The sequence below is a fragment of the Malus sylvestris genome, chromosome 2 (genome assembly GCF_916048215.2).
Source record: "Malus sylvestris chromosome 2, drMalSylv7.2, whole genome shotgun sequence".
In the NCBI taxonomy this organism is placed as follows: Eukaryota; Viridiplantae; Streptophyta; class Magnoliopsida; order Rosales; family Rosaceae; genus Malus; species Malus sylvestris.
In genome coordinates this window covers 3,181,753-3,207,506 of record NC_062261.1, presented here as the reverse complement: position 1 = coordinate 3,207,506, position 25,754 = coordinate 3,181,753, and the positions used below count along the sequence as shown (strand labels likewise).

General features: G+C 36.0%; 2 protein-coding genes and 3 long non-coding RNA genes across 22 annotated transcripts in view; 2 read left to right on the top strand and 3 right to left on the bottom strand.

The window, feature by feature from the left end:
- The window catches only part of LOC126593974 (uncharacterized), a 32,183-nt gene that overhangs the window by 4,015 nt on the left and 2,414 nt on the right, over positions 1-25,754 (bottom strand). The gene's annotated exons all lie outside the window — the stretch shown is intronic.
- LOC126593980 (uncharacterized) lies at positions 1,179-6,324 on the top strand. 3 transcript variants are annotated; one of them, XR_007613081.1, is made up of 5 exons: positions 1,179-1,933; positions 3,665-4,742; positions 4,860-4,936; positions 5,131-5,271; positions 6,147-6,324. It is a non-coding gene; the product is annotated as an uncharacterized LOC126593980 (long non-coding RNA). The 3 variants fall into 3 exon arrangements; XR_007613077.1 differs by lacking the exon at positions 6,147-6,324 and having other exon boundaries at positions 1,182-1,933; positions 3,665-4,460; positions 4,575-4,742; positions 5,131-5,553; XR_007613076.1 differs by lacking the exon at positions 6,147-6,324 and having other exon boundaries at positions 1,181-1,933; positions 5,131-5,553.
- LOC126593823 (disease resistance protein RPV1-like) overlaps positions 10,312-25,754 on the top strand; it is a 34,032-nt gene continuing 18,589 nt past the window's right edge. For 2 of the 16 annotated variants that reach the window (XM_050260097.1, XM_050260103.1), the window contains exon 1: positions 18,768-19,012. In XM_050260097.1, coding sequence (XP_050116054.1) covers positions 18,844-19,012 — 169 coding nt within the window. In that variant the 5' untranslated portion in view covers positions 18,768-18,843. Of the gene's footprint in view, positions 10,366-18,086; positions 18,126-18,421; positions 18,482-18,744; positions 19,539-22,082; positions 23,182-23,365; positions 23,648-23,761; positions 24,620-24,722; positions 25,495-25,754 lie in introns of those variants that run through there. The other 14 variants (XM_050260085.1, XM_050260091.1, XM_050260068.1 and 11 more) reach the window with 14 other exon arrangements.
- LOC126594030 (uncharacterized) lies at positions 10,427-10,755 on the bottom strand. Its single transcript, XR_007613105.1, has 2 exons — positions 10,653-10,755; positions 10,427-10,607 (listed from the first exon to the last, which is right to left on the bottom strand). It is a non-coding gene; the product is annotated as an uncharacterized LOC126594030 (long non-coding RNA).
- On the bottom strand, positions 12,200-12,985 carry LOC126594041 (uncharacterized). Its single transcript, XR_007613111.1, has 2 exons — positions 12,604-12,985; positions 12,200-12,417 (listed from the first exon to the last, which is right to left on the bottom strand). It is a non-coding gene; the product is annotated as an uncharacterized LOC126594041 (long non-coding RNA).

The window sequence follows — 25,754 nt, the reverse complement described above, 5'->3', positions numbered from 1 at the left end:
GATTAATGTTATCTACACTGAAAGATGTTTCAACTTTTTGAAAAAAGTTTTACATGAAAAGTATAAATTGGGTGAATCAAGCTCTTGAAGCTCTTTGAACCACTTTATGAGCCTAATTGGTACAATTGAAAATGAAGAGTTTAATCAAACTTTATGAACCTAATTGAAACAAATTAATACCTTGACTGACTAAATGAACCGCAAATGAAAACATCTAAAATCCTATTCATCAAGTACAATTACCAAAGGAAGCTGAATAAAATGTCAAAAGTGATACACTGAGATAAGGTTGCTGGCATCAAAATCACTAATAAAATATGCATCAAAATCACTAAGACTTGACTTCACTTGCTTGTTAAAATATAAAAAATTCAAATAATATAGTTTCCAAAAACTTGTCTAAAGAAAAGAACACCATTCACCTCTAAGGCTCTAACCATTTTTTGGGGGGTGGGGTGGACGCGCTTCCTCTTCCACATTTAAAGACCAATGTTGGGGGTAGACCAAGAGTAAGTGCAACCCGACTGCAGCAAAAAAAATGCAATTAATTTTCACACTACAGAAATAAATGTTAAAAAACACATACTTGCACCCAATGTTTTTTTTTTAATTTTTTGGTGCAGTATAAGAATAAAAAAGGATAACATTCCCCCGAAACCCAAATTTGTCTTGATGTGATTAAATTCTTGAATTTTGCATACTGAACTAATGAAGTTCATTCTGAATTTCCAATTCAACATTATAGCATTACAAAAATGTTTTGCAAAGAAATTGTGTGTTGTTCATGTGCATTCTTCATTGTTTGCGCTTTCAATTCAAGATAATGCAGTATATTTTCAACAGTAACTAATGATATATTTTCAGATAATCATGGCAGGATGCCCATGATGTGTTATTAGGGTACTTTGAGTGGAATAATTTTGTGGTATACCCATAAATGGGTTTAGTTGGACATCCAAAAGTTTTATCAAAGACGTTATGACCAAAAATATAACCGCTCCATAAACCTCGGCTGAACCAAAAAACACCTCACCAATCAAGAAATTTTTTTAGCTTAGAGAGAAGTTCATGAATTCAAAGTTGAATATTAAAGTAAAAGTTCTGTTCTTGGAATGTTTTATGGGTTTTGATTTGGTGGAGCATGTGTTGTTTATAAACAGGTGTCCTTTCGTGTTGGGTTTTGGTTAAAGTAAAGGTTGTGTTCTTGGTTGAATTTCGAGCTCTTCCTTGAAGTTCATGAATTCAAAGTGGAATACTAAAGTAAAAGTTGTGTTCTTGGAATGTTTTATGGGTTTTAATTTGGTCTAGCATGTGTTGTTTGGAAACAGGTATGGTTTTCGTGTGCTAAAGTATGCGTGTTTCGGTTTTGGTTTTGGGTAAATTTTGAATTTCTAGCTCTTCCTTGAAGTTAGAGTTGTGTTTACTTTTTGTTCCATCCTTCTGTTATACTCCTATATAAACAAATTAACATAATACATAATTCATCTTGGGGCTATATAAATTAGGTTACTAATTTGTTTCTGCATTTCTTTGTTGATGGTTTCTATTTTCAATAATTTTCCATCCTCGCCAAGTAGGTTTTTGTGAAGAGTTACTATGATCAACTTTCTTTTTACAATTTCTGTCTTCTATCATTTTCTATTATGTAATTAAAATGTCATGTCCTACTGAAAAAATGATGTCACTGTTGAAGACCCGCATCATAGCGCGGGCATCAGTGCTAGTCTAAGCTATATTTGATGATTTCCTTCTTTTTTTTTTTTCTTTTTTTTGTTTGGGCTGTGTGACTTCCTAAGTCGATGGTGTTTATAGAAAGGGCACAACATGTAGATGAAGCAAATGCGTTTTGCAAGGGCCAACGAAACTGAGGATGGGGGCCTAGTGCAGTGGCACTAGTGCGCAGATAACTCCCACCTCATCAAAGGCTTAAAAGGTTCGATTCCCCTCACCCCAATTCTAACCAATGACAAAAACAAAACAAAAAAACAAAAGAAAAAAAAGTAAAAAAAAAGGGCCAACGAAACTGAACATGGGCTAGGGTTTGCAATTTCATGTACAATTCATAGTTTTGCTCTTCATTTTTTCAGTTTGTTTAGTTAAGGCCATCTCCAACCAAGGGCTGGCCAGAGGGCTCGTTTGAGCCCTTTGGCCCTCCAAGATTCCCCAAGATATTAATATTTTAATGAACAGTACATGGCCATATTTGCCTCTGTCTCCAACCGAGGGCCAGAGGGCCAAAGGGCTCGTTTTAGCCCTGTCACAAAAAACCGTCTCCAACCGAGGGCCAAAGGGCCATAGGGCCAAACATAATTTATTATTTAAAAACTACAATTTAATGTTGTATAAATGGCCTAGGAAGTTATACGAAAAAAATAGAATTGAAAAAAAATATGAAACAAATTTTGTGAAATAGAAGTTACAGGAAAAAAATTATGAAAAAAAATTTGATTCATATGAAAAGGAAAAAAAAAGGGAAAAAAAGAAGTTTAAATGCATTAAAAAAAAAAAGAAGTTTAAATTCATTAAAAAAAAAAAAAAAAAAAAGAGGCCTAATAATCCAACGGCTACTAGCCGTTACATTAAAAAACATTTCAAACTATTAGTGTCGGTTATAACCGACACTAATAGTAGAACTATTTAAAAAAAAAAAAAGCTCTTTAATGCTGTCGGTTTTAACCGACAGCAATAGGAAACATTAAAAAAAAAAATAGCCAGCCCCGGGGCTGGCTGGCTGGCCGAAAGCAGCCAGCCCTCCAGCCCTCTCCGATCCCGTGGGGCCCTCCCAGATTCCAGAGCCCTCTGGCCTAGCCCTCGGTTGGAGATGGTTTTAGGGCTATTTTCGGCCCTCTGGCCCTCTGGACCCTTCGGTTGGAGATGGCCTAAGAGCAAGTCCACCCCTAAGGACTTTGTACCAGCACCAAGCGCATTTATTCACTCAAATGAACAGTAATATACTCCATTGAACAGTAATAGGCCAAAGCATCTCTATCCCTAACAAAAAATAGCCTAGTCCATTTTATTAGAATATTATTTTTTTAATTATAAAATAAATATTTTATTTTTAATTTCTGAATTTATATATAAATAATAATAATAATAATAATAATATCTAAAATTTATTAAAAAGTTTATGTATTTTTTAAAAGTGAATTCTTAATTTATTGGGGGAAAAAACATGGACCGTTGTCTGTGATCGGACGGTCCAGTTTAAAAGTGAAATTCAATTTTTTTTTACCGTTGAAAATCCAATAACTAGCCGTTGGAAATCCAACGGTCTAGAATAACTAGCCGTTGGAAATCCAACGGCTGAAAGTGGGCCACGTCGCTGAGCCCGGGTTGTGGTCTGAGTGCGCCTGCGCGTGGGCCCCGCAGCCTGATTTCTTGTCTCCTACTCGCGCCCACGTGAGCGTGAAGGCCACACGCTAGTGCAAAAAAACAAATAGGCCAGTCCCTTGGTCAGTCAAAAATGGGCTGGGCTAGAGACTGGCATGGGTTGGGTGCCAGTCAATTGGGTCGGCTTGAGCAAATTCACTGGGTCCTGGCCTATTTTTTCGGTTGGGTGCTGGGCAAAAAGTCCTCTAGTGGACTTGCTCTAATGGTCAAGAAGACATGAAACACATGTATATAAATATTGTATATCGTATAGATACTTATAACTTATAAGCATTGTGCGGGCATCATACCTAGTAGAAACTATAGAAGAAGCTTATGAGCACAATAGTTAGAGTGGAAGGGAAAGTGGAGAAAATTTCCGAGATATTCTATGATGCAATCCACTATTTTTGAGTCTTGCAGATGAGCTTTTTGCAATTGATTTTCAACTTAAGAATTTTCATTTATAATTGAAGAAAAATATCATTAAATTATAATATTAAATGACAACCGCTTAAAGTGGTTTAGTTTAAACAATTCAGAGGGTTGCCTTCGTACTCCGGACTGCATCATGCTATGGCCATTCGGTGCTTTCGGCCCACATAACATATCGACCTTTAAGGCTACCCATGGGCCTGCCCTTGTCGGTTGTTCGTTACATTTTCGGCTTTAATTTTGGCCACTGGCCCTCGTTCTCACAAAAGACGAACCAATACCGGACGACGCCGTTTGATGAGCCATTCGGTACTGTACCGTACATTTCCCATTTTCTGTTGCACTATTCCGAAAAACCCAAAATCAAACGCCGCGGCAAACAGAGCTTAAAAAAAATGGAGGGGAGTTCCGGCGCCGCTTCCGACTTCGCAATCGAAACCTAAGAACCAGAGAGTGGTGCTTCGGCGAAATCGAACAAATGAAGGAGATGATCCTGATCCACTCCGCCTTGTCCAACGACACGCGTACGGTGGTGATTTCAGTGGAAACCGAGCTCACCAACATGGACCTCAAATCCATCTTCGCCAGGTCCTTGCCTTGCCCCGCATACACCCCGAAAGTCCCGTCACCTCCTCAGCCCCAAAGTCCTCCAGGTAAATCACACCTCTCTGTACTTCTCGTTAATTTTTCTTGTTTTCTGTTTGGTTGCTGGGAAAATAGATAAAGAGAAAGAAAAATGTGGTCTTTCGTTTGCGTTTTTTTATCAGATAGCTTGGGTAAGAGACGATACTAAATTCCGTGTGGAGGGTTTTACAAGGAATACGAGTAGTCGGCGGCTTTTGAAACTCGGGCTCACAGACGGCCACAGTGAGGTAGCAGCTGTGGAGTACTCTCATATCCCGGCAATCCCTGACGACGTCGTTCCTGGAACTAAAGTATTTTCCACTACATTTACAATGAATTTGGAAGTTATAGGTCACGACTTACAGTTTATGGCTCCAAACTGCTTGTCACGAAATTGATTATTTGATTGGTGGTGTTTTGGTATCAAGAGGACGAACAGATTCGTGCTCTAGATCAGGGCAAAAGCTTGCCGTCAGAAATTGAGGAGGGAGAGATTTAATGACAGGTATTTATCCAATCTCAAATATTTTTTATTTTTTTTTATTTTTTTACAATTTTTTAAGAATTGGGTTGTTTTGTAATGATGAAATGAATGATGGTTTTCTGTTGAATTTTACTGTTTTTCAATTTGGGATTTCTGTGTGGATTGTAAATTTTGAATTTTTATTTATGCGGGTGATTGAATTTTTCTTGCTACAGAAAACTAATGAAATGAGACAGAAAAATGAGAAGTTGCCATCAAACAACTTTACGATCTTACAAACAACTTCTGTCGATAGTTTTGGAGAATCTGGCAGAAGACTATTTTCTGATTGCGCAAATAGTTCATCGAGTGCAAAGGTAGTAGAAAAGGTAGCAGTTCTTCTACTAAAATGTACGGTCAGTCGTCTGCTAAAATGTTAGGGCAAGTCAAGTTTAATGAAAAGGTATTAGAAACTATTGCCTGGCTATCCTTGATTTTCTAACCTTAAAAGTAATTTCCTGGAATATGCGGTGGAAGCATGGCAAGTATTTGTGCGAATTCTGAGTAGAATTTGTCAAATATGGGGATGAATGTCTTATATTGATTGTTGTAATGTTGAAATGTTTCTAGATTCAATATATCTTCAAAATTCAAAACAACTACTTAAAGAAAAAATCATACGAATCTGAAAGAAGTATGAAATATGTACTTGCCTTCATTATCGAACTGGGATAGAGAAAAACAAAAGGGGTGCTTGACTCAGATATGTGATGATGAGCGTGATGATGACGATGCATCACCAGCTTGATTGTGCTTCACCATTGAAACGAGCTGGATGTGGGTCAAAAACATAACTAGCACGATCCAAATCATGCATATTTTCCTTCATAGGTTTGTCCCATACTAGTTTAACCCCTGTCTTCTTCAATGACCTAGAATATTTAGATTCTGCAAAAATTATACCAACTTCGACTTTATCCCCGCCTTGCAATTTGAGCTTATTGTTCGATAATTGCCCCTGCCAAAGATAATTCTGTTCATCTTTTAGCTGCTTCACCCAATCTTCTCTGCTTATGTTGGCTTGCAACTCAGTACGTTGAGTGTTATTTATAACAGTAATAGCAAGAGGAAGAGGACAATCAGTTCTCTTCCCTGAGCTGTACAAGCAGAACAGAGTCAGCCCTTCAAATTTACGACCATCATTGGGGGGAATAACAAGGCTGACTTTATTGCCATCGTTGACAAACTCAAGATGAGGCGATGAGGAGATCGTGAAGCAGAGATCGAAGAGATGAGGAAGCAGAGATCAAAGAAATCATGAAACAGAGATGGAAGAGATGGAAGAGATCGCGAAGTGGAACGGGAAGCACAGTCAAACAGGGCGCACAACGACGAAGACGGAGGAAAACCCAGATGAGGAAATCAGAAAATGGAGATCCAAAAGGTAAAGTGAAAGATGAATCGAAGGGGAGAAAGAACGGATGCAGGACGCGTGGGCTGGACGGACAGAACCGGGAATTCACTGCACACATAAGGAAGAAGCACGACAAAAGCCAAGAAAATTGAATGGCATTACCGCCCTTTCACTGTTTACGAACAGTGAAAAACAGTGTCGGCCGAACTGAGTTTTAGTATATGGATAATATCTAATGAGTGCATTTTATATTATATATCTAACTCTATTCTTAGTATATTTTGGTTATTATTTTGGACGAATTTTGATACTTTGAATTGTATTTCTAATATAGGACTTTCGACTTCCTTTGGAGTAAACCATAATCAAATGGACAAATTTTGGAGTAATTCCAATTGGAGGACGTTCGTGAGTCACTTGGCAAAATATCAGATTTTTCCGCCAAGCAGTTATTTTTTGGCAATAAAATAAAAGAGCAGGGCGCGGTGCTGGGAAGTAACGTTTATGGGCTTGAGTTGCATTTTTGGAGCACGAGATGACCTCGGATGGATTTGTGGTCTTCTGAAGATGTGTTCAAAACGTTTTTATCTTTAAAACAAGCTATCATGGGCCGGATTTGGAGGATATTTGAGGCTAAAACGTGGTTGGACAAGTACTTGGCAAATTCTCCTAGTTTAATTAGGACTTTATTTTCTAAGATATTTTGTTCATTATTTGGTTTCCTAGTTGGAACAAAAGACTATTTTCTAGGGATTGTGCGTTGGTTTTTGGCGTAGGGTATAAGACTTTGTCGGTGCTAGTTTTTCTCGTCGCTTATTTTTATGCAATTTTGGAGACAGAGACTAATTGATAGAGTTCTTGGAGATTTTCCACTTTAAGGTGTTTTCATTCCTTTTCTTCTTAATAATATTTTATATGATTTTAATTATGAATATGCGTAACTAATTTGTTTTGCTAGGGCGAAGCTGCTAAATATGTGATTTTTATCTAATTGCTTATGATTAATTGTATGCATACTTTGAATTATTAATCACCGTGATTAAAACTATCTAATTTCTTAATTCCTGATCACCATTAGGATATTTAGAAAAGTAATTTGATGCAATTTTGGTCGGAAGGTTCCCTGAAATTGACGTTGGCTTCTTTTGGTTAATAATTGTAATTTCAATTAAGATGAACACCACGTCTTAAGGGTTGCATGATTTTCAAAGCGTTTTCATAAAGCATAATGAGTCTCTTATGTTCAGATTTGATTCGAACGTCCGGATGGATTGTATGTTAGATATACATTCTATGTTGGAAGTTCCAAGTAAAATATAAATTAGGAAAACCTAACCTTCAAAGTGGTATGTGTAGATCATAAGTAATTGGTAAAAATACATAGGATTGCTAGGTGATGGTGAAACCCTAGTGTTTTTATAAATTGGTATTTAAAACTCTTTTCTTTTATCATATTATTTTTAATTAAAATTCGTTTTTAATATTATCCAATTCCAAAATCTATTTTCTCAATTTTTAATTCTAAGTAGTTAATTAGGAATTGTTTCTACATAAATTATTCAAATAGTCCTTGAGGAGAACGACCTGCATGAGCATCTATACTACAACATCATTGTATTCTTGCAAGTATTTCATGTGATTTTGACCCTATTTGCATAGACGGTAAAATCGCTATCAATATCTTTGTAGGATTTCAATTGAAAAAAAGAAAAGAAAAAAGAGACAGATCTTTGTTGGGGTAACAAACTTTGTCTAACTTACAAAAATAGTACCTATTACAAACATAACGAGAAAAAACTTTTGTTCAGCAAATCAGTGCAAATGTAGCTCAACCATCAAAATTATAAGATTAGAAGTTACAGTTTCACCATCACCATATTCATCTCAATAACAGAAATTACCTAACAGAGTAAATCATGATGATAATAAAAGAAATGACAAAATAAATGAAATCCTCCTCTTCCTCTCTCTCCTCCTCCCCAGCTCCCTTCATCGTCCCCTCCTTCCTCTTCCTATCCCTTCATAATCCCTATCATCGTCTTTTTGGTAGCTAAACATGCTCATTTTAATAAACGTACCGATATAACAAACGTACCTAACAACAAGTTTTGTTACATTCTATTTAATTTACTAAAACAAATATTTTAATAAAATATAAAAAAAAATTAAATGATCATAATATAGATGCATAAAAATAGGAGGAAAAAAGGGAATGCTAACGTGAGTAGACTTCTAATGAAATAAAATTAAAGTACCAAAATTGTAGAGAAAATGTTTAATCAAATTTGCAAAAGGAATAAATGTTTAGTCTATGACATTTAAAAACGAGGCGTCTATATCAAAACGTCTCTAAAATTTTTTTGTCACATTTGAATCTTTTCTCAAGTCACTTTTGTTTATTATGTGGATGTTGACATGCTAATTCTCAAATGCTTCCAAATTCCAACCTAAAATAATGTATTATTGTTAATTAAATAGTTGCAAACCTGTAATCACCATCAAGAATCTTTGATTAATCTTTGTCCTTTCGTGTTCGTTTCTTTCCCGTTTTCTCTCTCTTCACCTCACCTTCCCACCCATCAGTGAAGAAAGATGATTATATTATTATTATGGACGACTTTTGAAGAAAGATGATTATATTATTATTATGGACGACTTTGTGGACGGAAGAAAGGTTGACTTCGCGCCGATATTTCAGTATATATCATTGGTTCGGCAACACAAACACCACCACTGCCATTTTTTCTGTCTGTGATTGCAGTGCCATAACACTGCCTACCGCCATGACAGCCTACGAAGCCTCCCCTTCATCCTCCTCCATGTCAAAATTTTAAATGTACGACGTGTTCTTGAGCCTTAAGGGCCTAAGGCTCAAGAACACGTGCAATGTCTTCACGGGCCACTTTCAGGCTGCATTAAAAGACAAAGGATACCAGGCCTTTCCCGACGAGGACGACCTAAAAAGAGTGCTACAAGAATATGGATTACAATTAATGAAAATAAAAATCTTAAAATATAATCACTACTAGACTTCTAAAATAATAATTAAAAAAAAAAGTTCCACTTGGTAAGGAATCCAATGTCTAATAAGATTTTTTATTCATTACATGCTAGTTAATTAGCACCAATAAGATTTGAGGTGGTAGTTGCATAAATAATCCTATCATATTTTATATATATTCATAGTTGAACAGGTGAATCTGTAGCTGTAAAGCCCGTAATCACGGGCAAGAATCATGGTTATAATTTGTTGCAGAGTCTCTGTCTTTCGTGTTCATTTCCTTCCTCTTTCTCTTTCATGCGCCTTCCCAGCTGGCAGTTTCTCAAGTCCATACGTTGACATTATTATATTAAAAAATTTCGCTTTTGCATATTATTCGGAATGAGGTGCCGCCATCATTGACTAAAAATGGGCAACGAATCCACTGTTTTGCCGGAGATGAGAGAGAGGATAGCAAGAAGAGAGATGAGCGGCGGGAGTGTGGGAGAGGCCGAACAATTTTAGAGTTTTCAGTTTATTATTATTATTTTTTAATGTGATATATATAAAATAAACGGGTAAATAGATATCTGTTATAATTACGAGCAATAATCATAATTATCCATTTAAATTTTACGGATAAACAATTGTATCTATAACTTTTTATTTATTTAAATGATTATCAATAATCATAATCGTGAATTTTAAATGAACGGGTAATAGTACCCGGGGGAGGAGGGGGTATTTTGCTCATTCCAAATCTCAACTCGCCACTTCTTAGAAAGCAAGGAGAAAGCCAATTGGTGGAATATTGAATTGGGATGTAATCATGTGAGTGCAGTAGACGTAGGCGTTCTTGTATGTATTTGAGTGCTTCTGGCATTGCTCCATCCACATTTTCCTTGCCTTGCCCGTCACAGGGCAAAACTTATCACTCTAACCCTACTTTCTCTACCTTCAATGTTTCTATACATGAAAATCGATCTGGTCCGTTCTATACTTGACAGGAAAAAGAATTCTATACAAATTTCAATGCACTTGACACTCACTTAGGGTCAATGGCATTGATTGGATAAGGTGAGCAAATTCTTATCAATACCTTCCCTCATTGTTTAGTTTTTTTATAAAACATCATAACTCCAAAGGAAGCCATAAAGCATCATAACTCCAAACCAAAAACCAGTTTTATTTATAATATATTTAGACTTTGGTGGCTTGTTGGTATAGTGTTTTTTACAGTAATTAGGACTAATATAAATTAAAAGCTCATCTGGTAACGTTTCACTACCAGTTTAAAAATCAAAACAACAAAAATAGAACTTTACATGTTTAATTAAAATCTCAAAACGACAAAGTTGCATGACTTTGACTCTGCGCTAGTTTATATGTATGTGAAGATTATTATGCTAAAATGGATTCTCAGTGTGCAACTCTCCGTTTCCGGAACTCGGTCATTTCTCAAGTTTTAGATGTGAAGGCTAATTATTAAGACTTTAGACTTGGGTATTTATTTCGGTATTATCTTTGTAGCTTACCACACACACATAACAAATGCAAATATTGTAAAGATTCATAGAGACTGATCAATGACCCATCATTAATCACACAAATTATGACATTCCACATCGCCCAGGGGAGTGATCCTTAAATGTATATTCTCATCCCTACCTAGCACGAGGCCTTTTGGGAGCTCACTGGATTCGGGTTCCGTAGGAACTCCGAAGTTAAGCGAGAAGGAGGCCAGAGCACTCCCAGGATGGGTGACCCACTAGGAAGTTGCTCATGAGTTCCAAAAAACAAAACCGTCAGAGAATGGTAAGCCCAAAGCGGACAATATCGTGCTACGGTGGTTGAGCGGGCCTGGGATGTGACAAATTGGTATCAGAGCCAATCCCTGGCCGGAAGTGTGCCGACGAGGACGTCGGTCCCCTAATGGGGGTGGATTGTGACATCCCACATCGCCCAAGGGAGTGATCCTTAAATGTATATTCTCATCCCTACCTAGCACAAGGCTTTTTAGAAGCTCACTAGCTTCGGGTTCCGTAGGAACTCCGAAGTTAAGCGAGAAGGAGGCCAGAGCACTCCCAGGATGGGTGATCCACTGAGAAGTTGCTCATGAGTACCCAAAAACAAAACCGTGAGGGAATGGTAAGCCCAAAGCAGACAATATCGTGCTACGGTAGTTGAGCGGGCCCAGGATGTGGTGGACCCGGGCCGGGATGTGACACCAATACTTTCTCTCACCCTTAATCTTACTCATGCGCAACATGTCATATGTGAAAGTTTTATCACAAAATACTTTGATATAATTAAAAGTGGAAACCGCACTGTTGGAATATGATTATGATAACATGGTTTTCACAATATGTGTAATCATATGTGAAGGTATACCATAACATTGGTGTACTAATATACATATGATTATAGTGAAATAAATTAATTAATTAATAAAAAAAATAATATAATTAATTAAAGAATATGAACAGTTATATTCCAACTTGAGAAGTTATAACTTCTCCTGAAGAACACAACTTCTCCAGAAGAACACAACTTCTCCAGAAAGGTTACTTGATCTATATATTTGTAAATCCCTTTCTGTTAGAATACACATTCAATTCTATATTCACTATGTTCATATTCTTCGCTCCATATTGAGCGATCGATAGTCCAACGACATCCGTTTCCGATCCTGTTAATATACAATTACCATCAGTGGTATCAGAGCCAGGTTTTTCATGAATCAAAATAATTTGCCCGGTTTTCATCCGAGGACATCTCGAACTGATTCTGAGACTTCCTCTTTGTCAAGTAACGAATCCAACAACGTTCCTTCGAAGTTTCAACTTGAGAAGAAATTAGGGAAGAGGACGTTGGTGGACAAGGAAGATATTGAACCAATTTTGATCGAAAATTCGAAATTAGCTTTTGAGAATTTTTCTGTAGAATCCAAAACCCACAAAAATACCGAAACATTTATGCCTGAAATTCCATCCTATAACCCATTTGAACCTAGGCCTGAATTAACCCAACAATTCGAACTATTTTCTCCTACACCATTCGATTTGCCAGAGCACAAAACTCCATCTACCACCGAACCATTTCAGTGTTCAAATTCACAAAGTTCACTCCCTGAAAACAATTACCATCAGTGGTATCAGAATTTGAACAAATTACATTTATTCAGTCCTATTAGAACTTCAGAAAACCATTTACAGTGGGCATCTTTGGCTGCAAAAAGGGAATCTGCACAAGAAATTGAAACTACAAGTGCTAATCCATTTCCTACATTTTGGTCACCAAGCCCAAGGGATTTACCTGCACCATCTGGTCTGATTCGAAGTTGCTCTCGGATTACTGCAAATCAGAGACCAAACCAGCGATTTTCGCGACTTCCTCCACCGTGGACTCACCGCAGCAACCCACTGACCCATAGCAGGCAGCAGCGTGGTCGTGTTCTTCCCCCGTGGTCTCGTCGTTCAACTGTGGTCTCGTCCTCTCGCGGTTATACACAATATCGACGACACCGTTATCCGCCAAGGAGAATTGTCTCTGCCGTTCGAGATTATCCGCCAGGCTGTGGAACAAAGTTTTCCCAGAGAAAGCAGAGACTGGAACCCGTTTCCTCCCAGAGGAATTGCTTTGAAAATAAAGAAGAAGAAGATTGTTTTGAAAATAAAAAAGGTGAATTTATTTTGGGGAAGGCTTCATGCGGAGACTATAAAGTCAAAAGCTTTGGTGATATTTCAAAGGTTTCACGTGGGGAACAAACAAAAGCTAGCAGATTTTTGGGTTCTGAAAAGCACAATATAAATAGGAGTTCTCTTGGTTCTTTGCACTCTGACAGTGCATTTGAAAAAGCAAGGTCTTCACGTGGGCCACATATTAAATACAGGGGATTTTTTGGTTCTGAGAAGTTTGATAGTGAAGAAGGGAATTGTTTTGAATATAAAAAAGGGGAACTTGTTTTTGGGGAGGCTTCACGTGGGAAAGAAAATTGTTGGTGTCCTTTTTGTTCTTTGCACTCTGACAGTGTATGTGAAGAGGAAAACTGTTGGTGCCCATCACAAAGTAAAGCTCCACTTGTATAATAAATGGGCGGAAGATAATGAATTGGCTAAGGCCACAATCCTCAATTACATGGAAGATAAATTAATACCTCTTTATGAAGAATATGATTCGGCCAAAGAAATCATGGATGTACTTGAAAAGAAGTATGGCCCTAAATCTCAAACATACATTCAGTTATTGTTTGAGAAATACAATGGGACAAAAATGGAGGAAACTGATTCTATGGTTGATCATATTACTAAAATGGAAGTAATGGCAAAAGACTTAGCCAATGCTGGTCATCCAGTTTCTGATAAAATGCAAGTTAGTGTTCTTCTTGGTAGCCTCCCAAATTCTTGGGAAAATGTAGTTACTTCCATGACTTATGGTCAAGTTGAATTAACGATGGATACATTGCCTGCAATGTTGGCTATTGAAGAACTTCGTAAAAATTATAGGAAAAAGGAAACTGGACAAGGCAGAGACAACCTCCTCATAGCGGTAGATTCTCAGAAAAACAAGCAACACATGCACAAGCCACATAGTAGTAACAAGTGCCCGAACTTTAAAAAGTTTGGACACCGCAAGCAGAACAAGTTTAAATGAAAGGAGAGTACATGTTACAATTGTGGAGAGACTGGTCATTATAGGTATAAGTGCCCAAAACGACGCAAAAACAACAAAAATCCTAAAGAACTAATTTTGACTGTCTCTGAAGCACTCATTGCTGAAGATCAAGGACAATGGTGGATAGATTCAGGAGCAACTCGTCATGTAAGTAAGGACAAAAGTTGCTTCATCAATTTCAAGGAGAAAGCACTAGGAGAACATCGTCTCTACATGGACAACAATACTTATGTCGATGTTTTGGGTGAAGGAGATTGCAAAATCAACAATAGTAAATCTACCATTGTACTTAAAAATGTTCTGTTTGCACCAAATATAAGAAGGAATCTTGTCTCTGTTTTTTGTCCTAGAAAAGAAAGGTTTTGAGACAAGGTTCATGAATGGTGCTATCACTATTGGGAAAAAAAAGGTTATATTTATGTAAGGGGAATAAGAGTCGATGATATGTACTCCGTTTGTATTAATAAAAGTATTTCTTCCGAGTATGCCTTTGTCTCTACTGTTCAAAACTTGTCATATTTATGGCATTTACGTTTAGGTCACATAAATAAAAATAAAATAATACGCATGAGTAAAAATGGAATGTTGCCTCAAATAAATGCACATGATTTTGATACATGCGAATCATGTATTAAAGGAAAAATGACTAGAAAATCATTTTCTCAGCATTGGATTTCTACAAATTTACTTGAGATAGTGCATACAGATTTATGTGGACCTATGAGAACAAAAACCCATAGAGGAATGAAATATTTTGTGACTTTCATCGATGATTATTCCCGTTATGGATATGTCTACTTCTTGCAGCATAAAAATGAAGCCTTAGAAAAATTTAAAAAGTTTAAGGCCGAAGTAGAGAACCAATTGGGAAGATCCATAAAGACCCTTAATAGTGATAGAGGTGGAGAATTTGAAGCCTTTGATGATTTCTGCAAAGAGAATGGTATAAGGCATAATTATACTATGTCTTATACACCGCAACAAAATGGTATCGCAGAAAGAAGAAATCGAACTCTAATGGATATGATGCGATCTATGATGTCTTATGCTGACTTACCTCTACATTTTTGGGTGAAGCTTTGGCTACTGCAGCATATATATTGAATAAAGTTCATACAAAGGCCAAGCCACTAACTCCATATGAATTATGGCATGGGCGCAAACCCAATTTATCAAACTTACAAGTTTGGGGTTGTAAAGCGCATGTCCTCATTCCAAAGCCATTAAGAAATAAATTACAAGCAAAGACTTTGGAATGTAAATTCATAGGATATCCTGATAATAGTATCGGATATAGGTTTTATCATCCTGAGAAATGATTGATCGAAAGTAGAGATGCTACTTTTATTGAAACTACTGATTTGTTTAAACCAATACACGAATTGGAATCTTTGGAAGAAGACAATTCTTCTACGAATGCTCAAGATTTTCATCTTGATTTAGACTTGTCTCATGGTGCTGACATTGACAATGATCAAGTGGGAGACGTTAACATGGGTGATCATATCAATGTCGATCATGACATACACATGGATGATAATCATGATATTATCATGGAAGATATTAATAGTGGGAGAAATGATCAAATCAGTGGGAGTAAAAGAAAAAGGGAACCATCTAGAAGATTGAAAGATCACTTTGTTTTCAATCTTGAGGAGGTAGATCATTCAGTGGGAGATCCAGACCCACGAAATTATAAAGAAGCAATGGATAGTTTTGAGTATGAACAATGGCAACAAGCAATGAATGAAGAATTAGATTCCATAAAGAAAAATCAAGTTTGGGAATTGGTTGATCTACCTAATGAAATAAAGCCCATCGGTTGTAAGTGGGTACTTCGTAAGAAGTACAAATCAGATGGTACCCTAGATAAGTTTAAGGCTCGACTTGTAGCTAAGGGTTATACTCAGAAACCCGGTATAGATTTTGTGGATACTTACTCTCCAGTTGCGAAGTTTACATCCATTCGCATTCTTATGGCAATTGTTGCTAGAATGGATTTAGAACTTCATCAGTTAGATGTCAAAACAGCATTCTTGAATGGAGATTTAAAGGAAGATATCTATATGATTCAACCCGAAGGATATCATGTCAAAGGACATGAAAACAAAGTCTATAAATTAAGAAAGTCGTTGTACGGCCTTAAACAATCATCAAGACAATGGTATTTAAAGTTCCACCAAGCCATTATGGAAATGGGTTACAAAATAAATCTATTGGATCATTGTGTTTACTCTTGGAAGTGCCAAGATAATTTCTGTGTGTTGTCACTATATGTAGATGACATCTTACTTGCAGGTAACTCTATAGATATGATTGAAAGGACTAAGTCATATTTGGGATCCAAATTTGAAATGAAAGATATGGGAGAAGCATCTTATGTTCTAGGAATTAAAATTACTAGGGATAGAGATGCCAAAACACTCTATTTGGATCAACAAAATTATCTGGATAAAATATTTAAAATATTTAATATGCAAGATTGCAAGCCAGTTAGTACACCTGTTTGTAAAGGAATGATGCTTTCCAAAAATATGTGTCTGGTACATAAACAAGACATCATTGATATGCAAAATGTTCCATATGCCCAAGCAGTTGGAAGTTTGATGTATGCTATGACCAGCACAAGACCTGACATATGTCATGCAGTTGGATTGGTAAGTAGATATCAATCCAACCCCGGAAAGCAACATTGGACGGCAGTAAAGAGAATTATTAAATATCTAAAAGGCACCCAAGGTATGAAACTATGTTTCGGATTAAATGATCTAGATTTAGTTTGTTATTGTGATGCAGATTTCGCAGGCGACTTGGATGACAGAAAGTCAACAAGTGGTAACATTGTCTTGTTTGGAGGAACGGCTGTTTCTTGGTTAAGTAAGAAACAAAGCTGTGTTGCAAAGTCTACCATGGAAGCAGAATATATATCCTGTAACACAGCGGTTAGTACTGCAGTATGGGCTAAACGATTTATCGATAATTTAAATATAGGTATACCTAAGGAGCACGTCAATGTGTTTTGTGATAATAAGTCCGCCATTTTTCTGATAAAGAGTGGAGCAAATAGTTCCAAAGGAAAACACATTGATGTTAAATATCACTATGTACAAGATATAATGGAGAAAGGAGAGGTAGAGGTCGACTACATACCTTCCGAAGAGATGGTGGCCGATCCGATGACCAAGGGATTGTCTCTGGAAAAATTCAGAGAGCATGTGACTACAATGGGTTTGCAAAACATCTAGATGTGTTGTAGTGTGAGACGTGCGACGGGCATCATTGTATGGTTTTAGGGACGCCTGAAACATGGACAAGTAGATGCGACTCTATCTGGTTCTTTAGTACTTGGTCGGTTAAAGATAGAGGGCACTAGCGAGGTAACCAGGTTATAATAAATCGTCTTGAAAGTAAAATCCATAATAAACTTCAAGAAATAATTTATATAACACTGTGGCGTATAGTGCGGGGCTAAGTCATCATTTGTAACCGGGTATGGATTGTTTTTCCTAGTTACTTGGATATGATGCCATTTTACTAAAGAGTAAAATGTCATCAGATTAAGTGGAATGGTGCGCACCAGGTAAAGAAGCCACATATCTGATGTTACATTCAATTTGTTTATGAGTAATACTCTTGAGAAACAAATCAGAATAGGAAACCATTTATGTCATCATAATCAAGTGGGAGATGTTGGAATATGATTATGATAACATGGTTTTCACAATATGTGTAATCATATGTGAAGGTATACCATAACATTGGTGTACTAATATACATATGATTGTAGTGAAATAAGTTAATTAATTAATAAAGAAAATAATATAATTAATTAAAGGATATGAACAGTTATATTCCAACCTGAGAAGTTATAACTTCTCCTGAAGAACACAACTTCTCCAGAAAGGTTACTTGCATATCTATATATTTGTAAATCCCTTTCTGTTAGAATACACATTCAATTATATATTCACTATGTTCATATTCTTCGCTCCATATTGTGATCGATAGTCCAACGACATCCGTTTCCGATCCTGTTAATATACAATTACCATCACGCACAATATAAGTTATCTTTAATTTTGTGAAATTTTATATGAGATTTTTGTACACTTCAACATGTATAGGGATGGACTTCTTGTGGATATGGTGGCATTTGTCTCATGGTATTTGTGATATTCCCGAGTAGTTTGAGTTTGCTTATGAGGGAAATGTAACTGACTTTATTATACTTGAAAGTGATATTTAAAGGGTTGGTTGTCTGATGCATTTACTCGTCAAGTGAACAACTTGACAGTCCTCATGTGGTTATTGTTATAAATTCTACCAAGCATACCACTTTGCACGCCTTGATAGCATTTACCTCAGTACTACCAAAATCTCAGAAAAGCGAAAGCGATTATCTTTGGCAAGGAGATATATTGTAGAAAAAAAAAAACATAGTGTGACAAAAATTAATGCATAAGAAGCAAAATTAAAACAGAATGTTACTAACATTGGCTGGGAATAAATGTAACATGAGGTAGATCTTAATTAATGTAACGGGAATATCAATGATATACCATGTGTTTTTAGATAAGTGGTGAGAAATTTTATTTTTTAAGTTATTAAATTTTTAAAACATATTCTACTATTTGTATAGTAATACTTGATGTATCACATCGTGTGTCAGCCACACTCAAAAATCTCTCTTTCCCTTTTCCTTGTGTTCAGATATTCTTGAAAAGCAAACACGAACCTTTTCCTTCACGTGAATAAAGCATCTTTCAGAATTCAGAGTTCCTTTCCTATTACATGTCGGTAGTATGTCCTTTCGTGTTCTTTTCTTTCATCTTTTCCTCTCTCTTTCCTTACACCTTCCCGCCGGGTAGTGAGTCGTTTCTCATGTCCATACGCCAACATTATTATATTATAAGCTTTTGCTTTTGTTTACTGAAGGATCTTAACTTGTGTTTAGGTATCATCCTTCGGCAACACAAACACAACCCTTGCCATTTTTCAGTCTCTGATCTGAACCACTGCAGTGCCATAACGGTGGATACCGCCATGACAGGCCACGAAGCCTCCTCTTCTTCCTCCTCCAAGTCAAAACTTTGGAATTACGACGTGTTCTTGAGCTTCAGAGGCGAAGACACGCGCAAGGGCTTCACAGGCCATCTCCACGCGGCATTGAAAGACAGGGGATACCAGGCTTATATGGATGAGGACGATCTAAACAGAGGGGAAGAAATAAAAGAGGAACTGTTCCGGGCAATCGAAGGGTCGAGGATCTCTATCATTGTCTTCTCAAAAGGATATGCGGGTTCGAGTTGGTGTCTTGACGAGCTAGTGAAGATAATGGAGTGCAGATCCAAACTGAGGCGACATGTTTTGCCAATATTCTATCATGTTGATCCTTCACATGTCAGGAAGCAGGACGGAGATTTAGCCAAAGCATTTCAGAAGCACAAAAAGGGCATCAGTAAACTAAAAGATGCCAAGAAACGTGAAGCTAAACGAGAAAGGGTAAAGCAGTGGAGAAATGCTCTCACGGAAGCCGCAAATTTGTCTGGCCACCATCTTCAAATCACTGAAAATGGGTAATCATTCACCTGCCTTTCAAGATTTCAAACATTTTAGAGGACAATTGTTAGAAGAGGGAGTATCACACACAAATGAAAAAATATATACGAATTTATAAAATCAAGAAATAGATCTGAAATTTAGACATCTTTAAGTTGTATTACTCTTATTAACTTGCTAGCTAATAATTTAACCAAACAACTTATAATTTAACTTGCTAGCTACCTTCTTTATGGAAATTTTTTAGTTGTGACGGAAATGGTACACCACGTGTTTTCATGTAAGTAGTGAGAAATTTTATTTTTTAAGTTATTAACTTTTTAATACACATATTCCACGATTTATATAGCTACACATGATATACCACCTTATGTGACGATCACACTGAAAAATCTCTCATTTATTTGTCTTTACTCTTTTTTCACTTGTCTTTCCTAGGGGTGGGTTCGGTACGGTTACCGTACCAAAACCCTTTACCAATTACCGTACCAAACTTTCAGTTTGGTAAAATCTATTATCATTACCATACCAAACTTTCGATATACCAAAGTTCGGTATTGTCAAAAGTTCGGTTGGCATGGTATGGCAATGGTAATTGCCATTTTGTTTTGGGACAAAATCTGTTTTTGTTTTTTTAACCCAATTCAAGGGCAAACCTTTTTTTTTTTTGTACCTTTATCTCATACATTATAGATTAAATTCATCATTCACAATTCACACATAATAATTCAAATGATGCATCAAGATTCATCATGAAAATTAAGCTTACAATCCAAATAGAAGTTACGAACCAAAACAAATAGAAGTTAACAATCCAAATAGAAATTAAAGTTTCAAACCAAATGAAAATTGGAAGTAAACTTAAAAAATGAGAATTCATTGATCAATTATTCAAGCTTGAGATGTCAAAGCTTTTGGAGGAGGCATTGAACTTGTAGATGATTGAGTTTGTGTCAAGCCTACATTACAAACAAAGAACATATATTAATTAGTAGCAAGAAGAATTAAAGTTGAAAACCATTTAATAACAAATTTACTGAAAAAATTAAAACATATCTTTTTTGTTTTCTCTTCTTCTATTTCCTTGTAAAATTGAAGCATATCTTTCGTTGATTTCTTGTAGAAGTTTACTTCATCTGCCCTAAGTCAACCACTAGTACGCACTAGTGCCTCCATTATTTTAGGAGTCAAGGATACCCTAAAAGGGTCCACGACCCTCATCCTTAGGCTAAATGCATTTTCACTAGCAATAATAGAAGTGAGGGTTACAAAGATATTTTGGTTATTTGTGAAAGAATTAGGAACTCTTCTTGTTTGATTTCCACAATTTCAAGAGATCAAAGTCAACAACAACAATGCTAATATAAGTAGGGTTTTATTTTCAAATTATTGGAATATTATAAATATGTGTTATATAATTATCTATTATATAATTTATAAATGATATATTATATTGTATTTTCGGTATGGTACGGTAATACCGTGGTAATGGTATCTATTACCAATACCGTACCATGAAATTTCGGTACGGTACAATACCGTACCATTACCGATTGGTACAAAAAATTTGGCACAAAATTGGTATGGTACGGTTGGCACGGTAATTTGGCAAAAAAATCCACCAACTTTCCCACTCCTTTCATGCCATGTGGAATCAACTTATACTTATATGTATTTAATGTGTATAGAAATTTATTTTTCTCTTTCCAAATACGCCCTTAATTAATGTTTCAGATTTTTGTTTTCTTGAGTGCAAATGTTTCATATTTTAACCAAACTATTATTACTTATCTTTTTTATTAAAATTTTTTAAGCATTTCTTATTTGCTTTGCCATCTTCTGAGAAATTTTAATCTCCACAAAAACAATATAGGAGGTGACTGCCTACTATTTATAAATATTCAAACATTATAATTTATATCCAACAGAAAAAAAAATTATAATTTATAAGCCTCCGGCTTTTATATAATACAAGAGAAAGATGCATTGAAATACCAATTTTGTGAAATTCATGTAAAAAAAAATTGCGCAAATTGTTATACAAATAATGCAATTAAACAGAGTTAAACAATTAAAAAAAATCTTATATTAGCATTTTATTTTCCACTTTGAATTCCCATTTGTCTTTTTCTTTTCTTGTACCAATTCTCGGTTAACTTTGTCCTCCTGTACTGTTTTTAGTGGGAAAAAATTTCCAGGAACAGAATAATGCATTTGAAAAAAAGAACGGCAAAAGAAAATAAAATTGAAAGACAACTCCACCCAGATCTTCAGAACATAATTTATTTAATAAAAAAATCCATAACAAATTAGAAATGTTTAAAAAGCTATATTTTAATAAAAAAAAGTGAAGCAATAATTGTTTGGTTAAACTTTGGAACATTAAATTAGGGGCATATTAAGAAAGAAAAAAAATAAAATTCTGTACAAATTAGATACATAAATGCATATGTAAGTTGATTCCACAGTAAGTACATAAAGAAAGAGAATTGTTTATGTCCTGATATCTCCTACATAGCCTTTCATTGTGTCCCACTAATGCTTAAGAATTCAATTTTCAGGAGCGAAGCGGACTTCATTAGGATAATTGTTGATGAGAATATTTGTGAATGGCTCACCAGCACAAACGAATTACATGTGGCCAATTACCCAGTTGGAATCGATTCTCGCATTCAAGATATCATCACTTATCTTTCAAGTGGTGGATCAAATGATGTTTGCATGGTTGGAATTTGGGGGATGGGTGGAGTGGGTAAAACAACAGTTGCCAAAGCCATTTATAACCAAATTCATCCTATGTTCCAATTCAAAAGTTTCCTTGCCGACGTTCGTGATGCTACAAGTAAACATGGTCTGGTTGATTTGCAAAACAAACTTATTTCTGACATCTTGAAAAAGAAGCCTGAAATAAGCTGTGTTGATGAAGGTATCGTTATGATAAAACAACAATTTCGACATAAAAGGGTACTTGTCATCATGGACAACATAGACGAAGTAGAACAATTGGATGCAATAGTTGGAAATCATGATTGGTTTGGTCCAGGGAGTAGAATTATCCTAACAACAAGAGATGAACATTTACTAAAGCGAGGGAAAGTGCACAACATATATCCGGCTCAAAAATTCAATGAAGGAGAAGCTCTGGAGCTCTTTAGTTGGCATGCCTTTGGAAATGGTTGTCCAAACGAAGGATATCATGAACTCTCCAAAAAAGTTGTTTCTTATTGTGGAGGTTTGCCACTAGCCCTTAAAGTTTTAGGTTCATTTTTGTTTGAAAGAACCATGGCAGAGTGGAAAAGTCAATTGGAGAAATTGGAAATAACTCCCGATGGAAAAATAATAAAACCACTAAGAATAAGCTTTGATGGGCTAGATGATAAACAAAAGGCTATATTCCTTGACATATCTTGTTTCTTTATTGGAATGGACAAGGACAATGTCGCAAAAGCATTAGATGTATGTGGATTTTCTGCGACAATAGAAATTAGTATTCTTCGTGAACGATGCCTTGTAACTGTTGAAGATAAGAAGTTGAATGTGCATGATTTGCTTCGAGAAATGGCCAAAGTAATCATTTCTGAAAAATCCCCTAGTCACCCTGAAAAATGGAGTAGGTTGTGGAACCATCAAGAGGTCGTAGATGTCTTGAGAAATAAATCTGTAAGTACATTCCCAATAAAATTTTGCATTAATGCATCCTACATATAACCCACGTCTATCTGTTATGCACTAAACAAGATTTATGTGTAACACTAAATATATTCACCATAGTTGATTTAGCCTAATGAATAATAATATGCAAATAATCTGTTTCTTACACATGAATATAACCTTTTGTTAACAGGGAACTGAAGAAGTTGAAGGACTTGCTCTACATAAACCTTTTTCTCATGACAATTCTAGTTTCAATACAGAAGCATTTGCCAATATGAGGAAACTGAGATTGCTCCTGCTATACAAGGTAGAGCTTAATGGAGAATACAAACATCTTCCCAAAGAGTTAATGTGGTTACGTTGGGAAGAATGCCTTTTAAAGTCCATACCAGATGACTTTTTCAATCAGCCAAGACTAGTTGTTTTAGAGATGCAGCGGAGCTATCTGGTACAAGTTTGGGAAGGTTCCAAGGTACTCAATTACACATGATGATGTTCTATTTCTATTTGTTTTTGGATTTCCTTCTTTTTATGAGATGTTCCTTTTGGATATTAATTTCAATTTTTCTTTGGTTTTGTGCAACAGTCGCTTCAGAATTTGAAAATCATTGATCTCACTCGGTCCTATTCCTTAATAAAATCACCAGACTTTTCACAAGTCCCAAATCTTGAAGAGTTGATATTGGAAGGTTGTGAGAGTTTGTATGAGATTGATTCCTCCATTGGTCATCTTAAAAGACTTTCTTTGGTGAACCTTAGAGGATGCAGAATGCTTACTTCTCTTCCAAGGGATTTCTATAAGTCCAAATCTGTTGAGACTCTTTGTCTTAATGACTGTTCAGAATTCAGAGAAGTGCATGAGGATTTAGGGGAGATGATATCATTGAGAATACTTGAAGCAGATTTCACAGCCATAAGACAAATACCAACTTCCATAGTAAGATTGAAGAATCTCACTCGTTTATCCCTAATAAATCCTATTTTCCGAAGAGGTTCATCCCTAATAGGTGTGGAAGGTATTCATTTGCCCAATTCATTAAGAGAATTAAGTCTCTCGGTGTGCAAATTAGATGATGATGCAATTAAGAATCTTGGGAGTCTAATTTCTTTACAATATTTGGATCTTGGATGGAATAAATTTCATACCCTTCCCAGCCTCAGTGGTCTTTCAAAGCTTGAAACTTTGCAGTTAAGTGGATGCATGTATCTTCATACAATCCCTGATTTACCAACAAATTTGAAGGTTCTGCATGTCGATGAATGCCCTGCGTTGGAAACAATGCCCAATTTTTCGGAAATGTCAAATATAAGACAACTCCATGTAAGTCATTCACCCAAACTCACTGAGGTTCCAAGCTTGGATAAGTCATTAAACTCCATGATATGGATTGATATGCATGAGTGCACCAATCTCACAGCTGATTTTAGGAAGAACATCCTACAGGTATATCTCTCTCTCTCTCTCCCATTGCCTTCATATCGTGCACATGCACACACAAACGCACATGTGCATGTATATATATATGACACTTGCATTGTATGTGTAGGGATGGACTTCTTGCGGATTTGGTGGCATTGCCCTCCATGGGAATTATGTTCCTGATTGGTTTGAGTTTGTCAACGAGGGCGCTAAAGTTAGTTTTGATATTCCCCCGACTCATGATCGTACTTTTGAAGGGCTAACTCTGTTCTTCTTGTACCGCCCATTCAAAGCGAGAATTTTAAATCCTCTTGAAATCACTGTTATAAATAATACCATGTGTACTGAGTTGCGGGCCTACGTAAACAACAGAGGTTCTCTGATTAATACATTTGTAGATGGTGATGAATATCTTTGGCAAGTACAACTCTCGAACAATGAGCTCAATTTGCAAGGTGGGGATAAAGTTGATATACTTTTTAAAGACGAGTACTATGCGCGGAATAATGCTCTTAAAATGATGAGAATAGGGGTTAATCTAGTATGGGACAAACCTATGAAGAAAAATATGCATGATTTGGACAGAGCTAGATTTTCTTGTCACTGGAGATCCAGCTTACTTCTTGGATGAGGGAGGACCAAGCCATGATGCATCTGATAAACTCGATTGTGCAGAATGAAGGTGGTGACAGCATCACAGTCAATTCGTCAAACGCCTCGTCATTTTTCGCTTTCCTAGTTCGATAATGGAGGCAAGTCCATATTTCATACTACTTTTCAGATTCCTACGATTTTTTGAATAAGTAGTTTTGAGTTTTGAAGATATATTGCATCAAGAAACATTTCAACATTACAACAATCAATAATCAATAGACCACCCAAATATTTGACAAATACTACTCAAATACTTGCCCTGTTTCCGCCACATATTCAAGGAATTTACTGTTAGACTATGTTTGGACGAAGGAAATAAACTTGAAATTGAGATAAAAATCAGAATTTATAAATTGGCATGCTTCAATTCCCTTGTTTGGATTCATAAATATAGAAATTTAGAATTTTCTTGTGGAATAAAAAAACTTGGAATTTGGAACCTTCAATTTCCAAGTTTAAATTCCATATAAATAAGTGTCATTTCCCAATATCTATGATTGAGAGT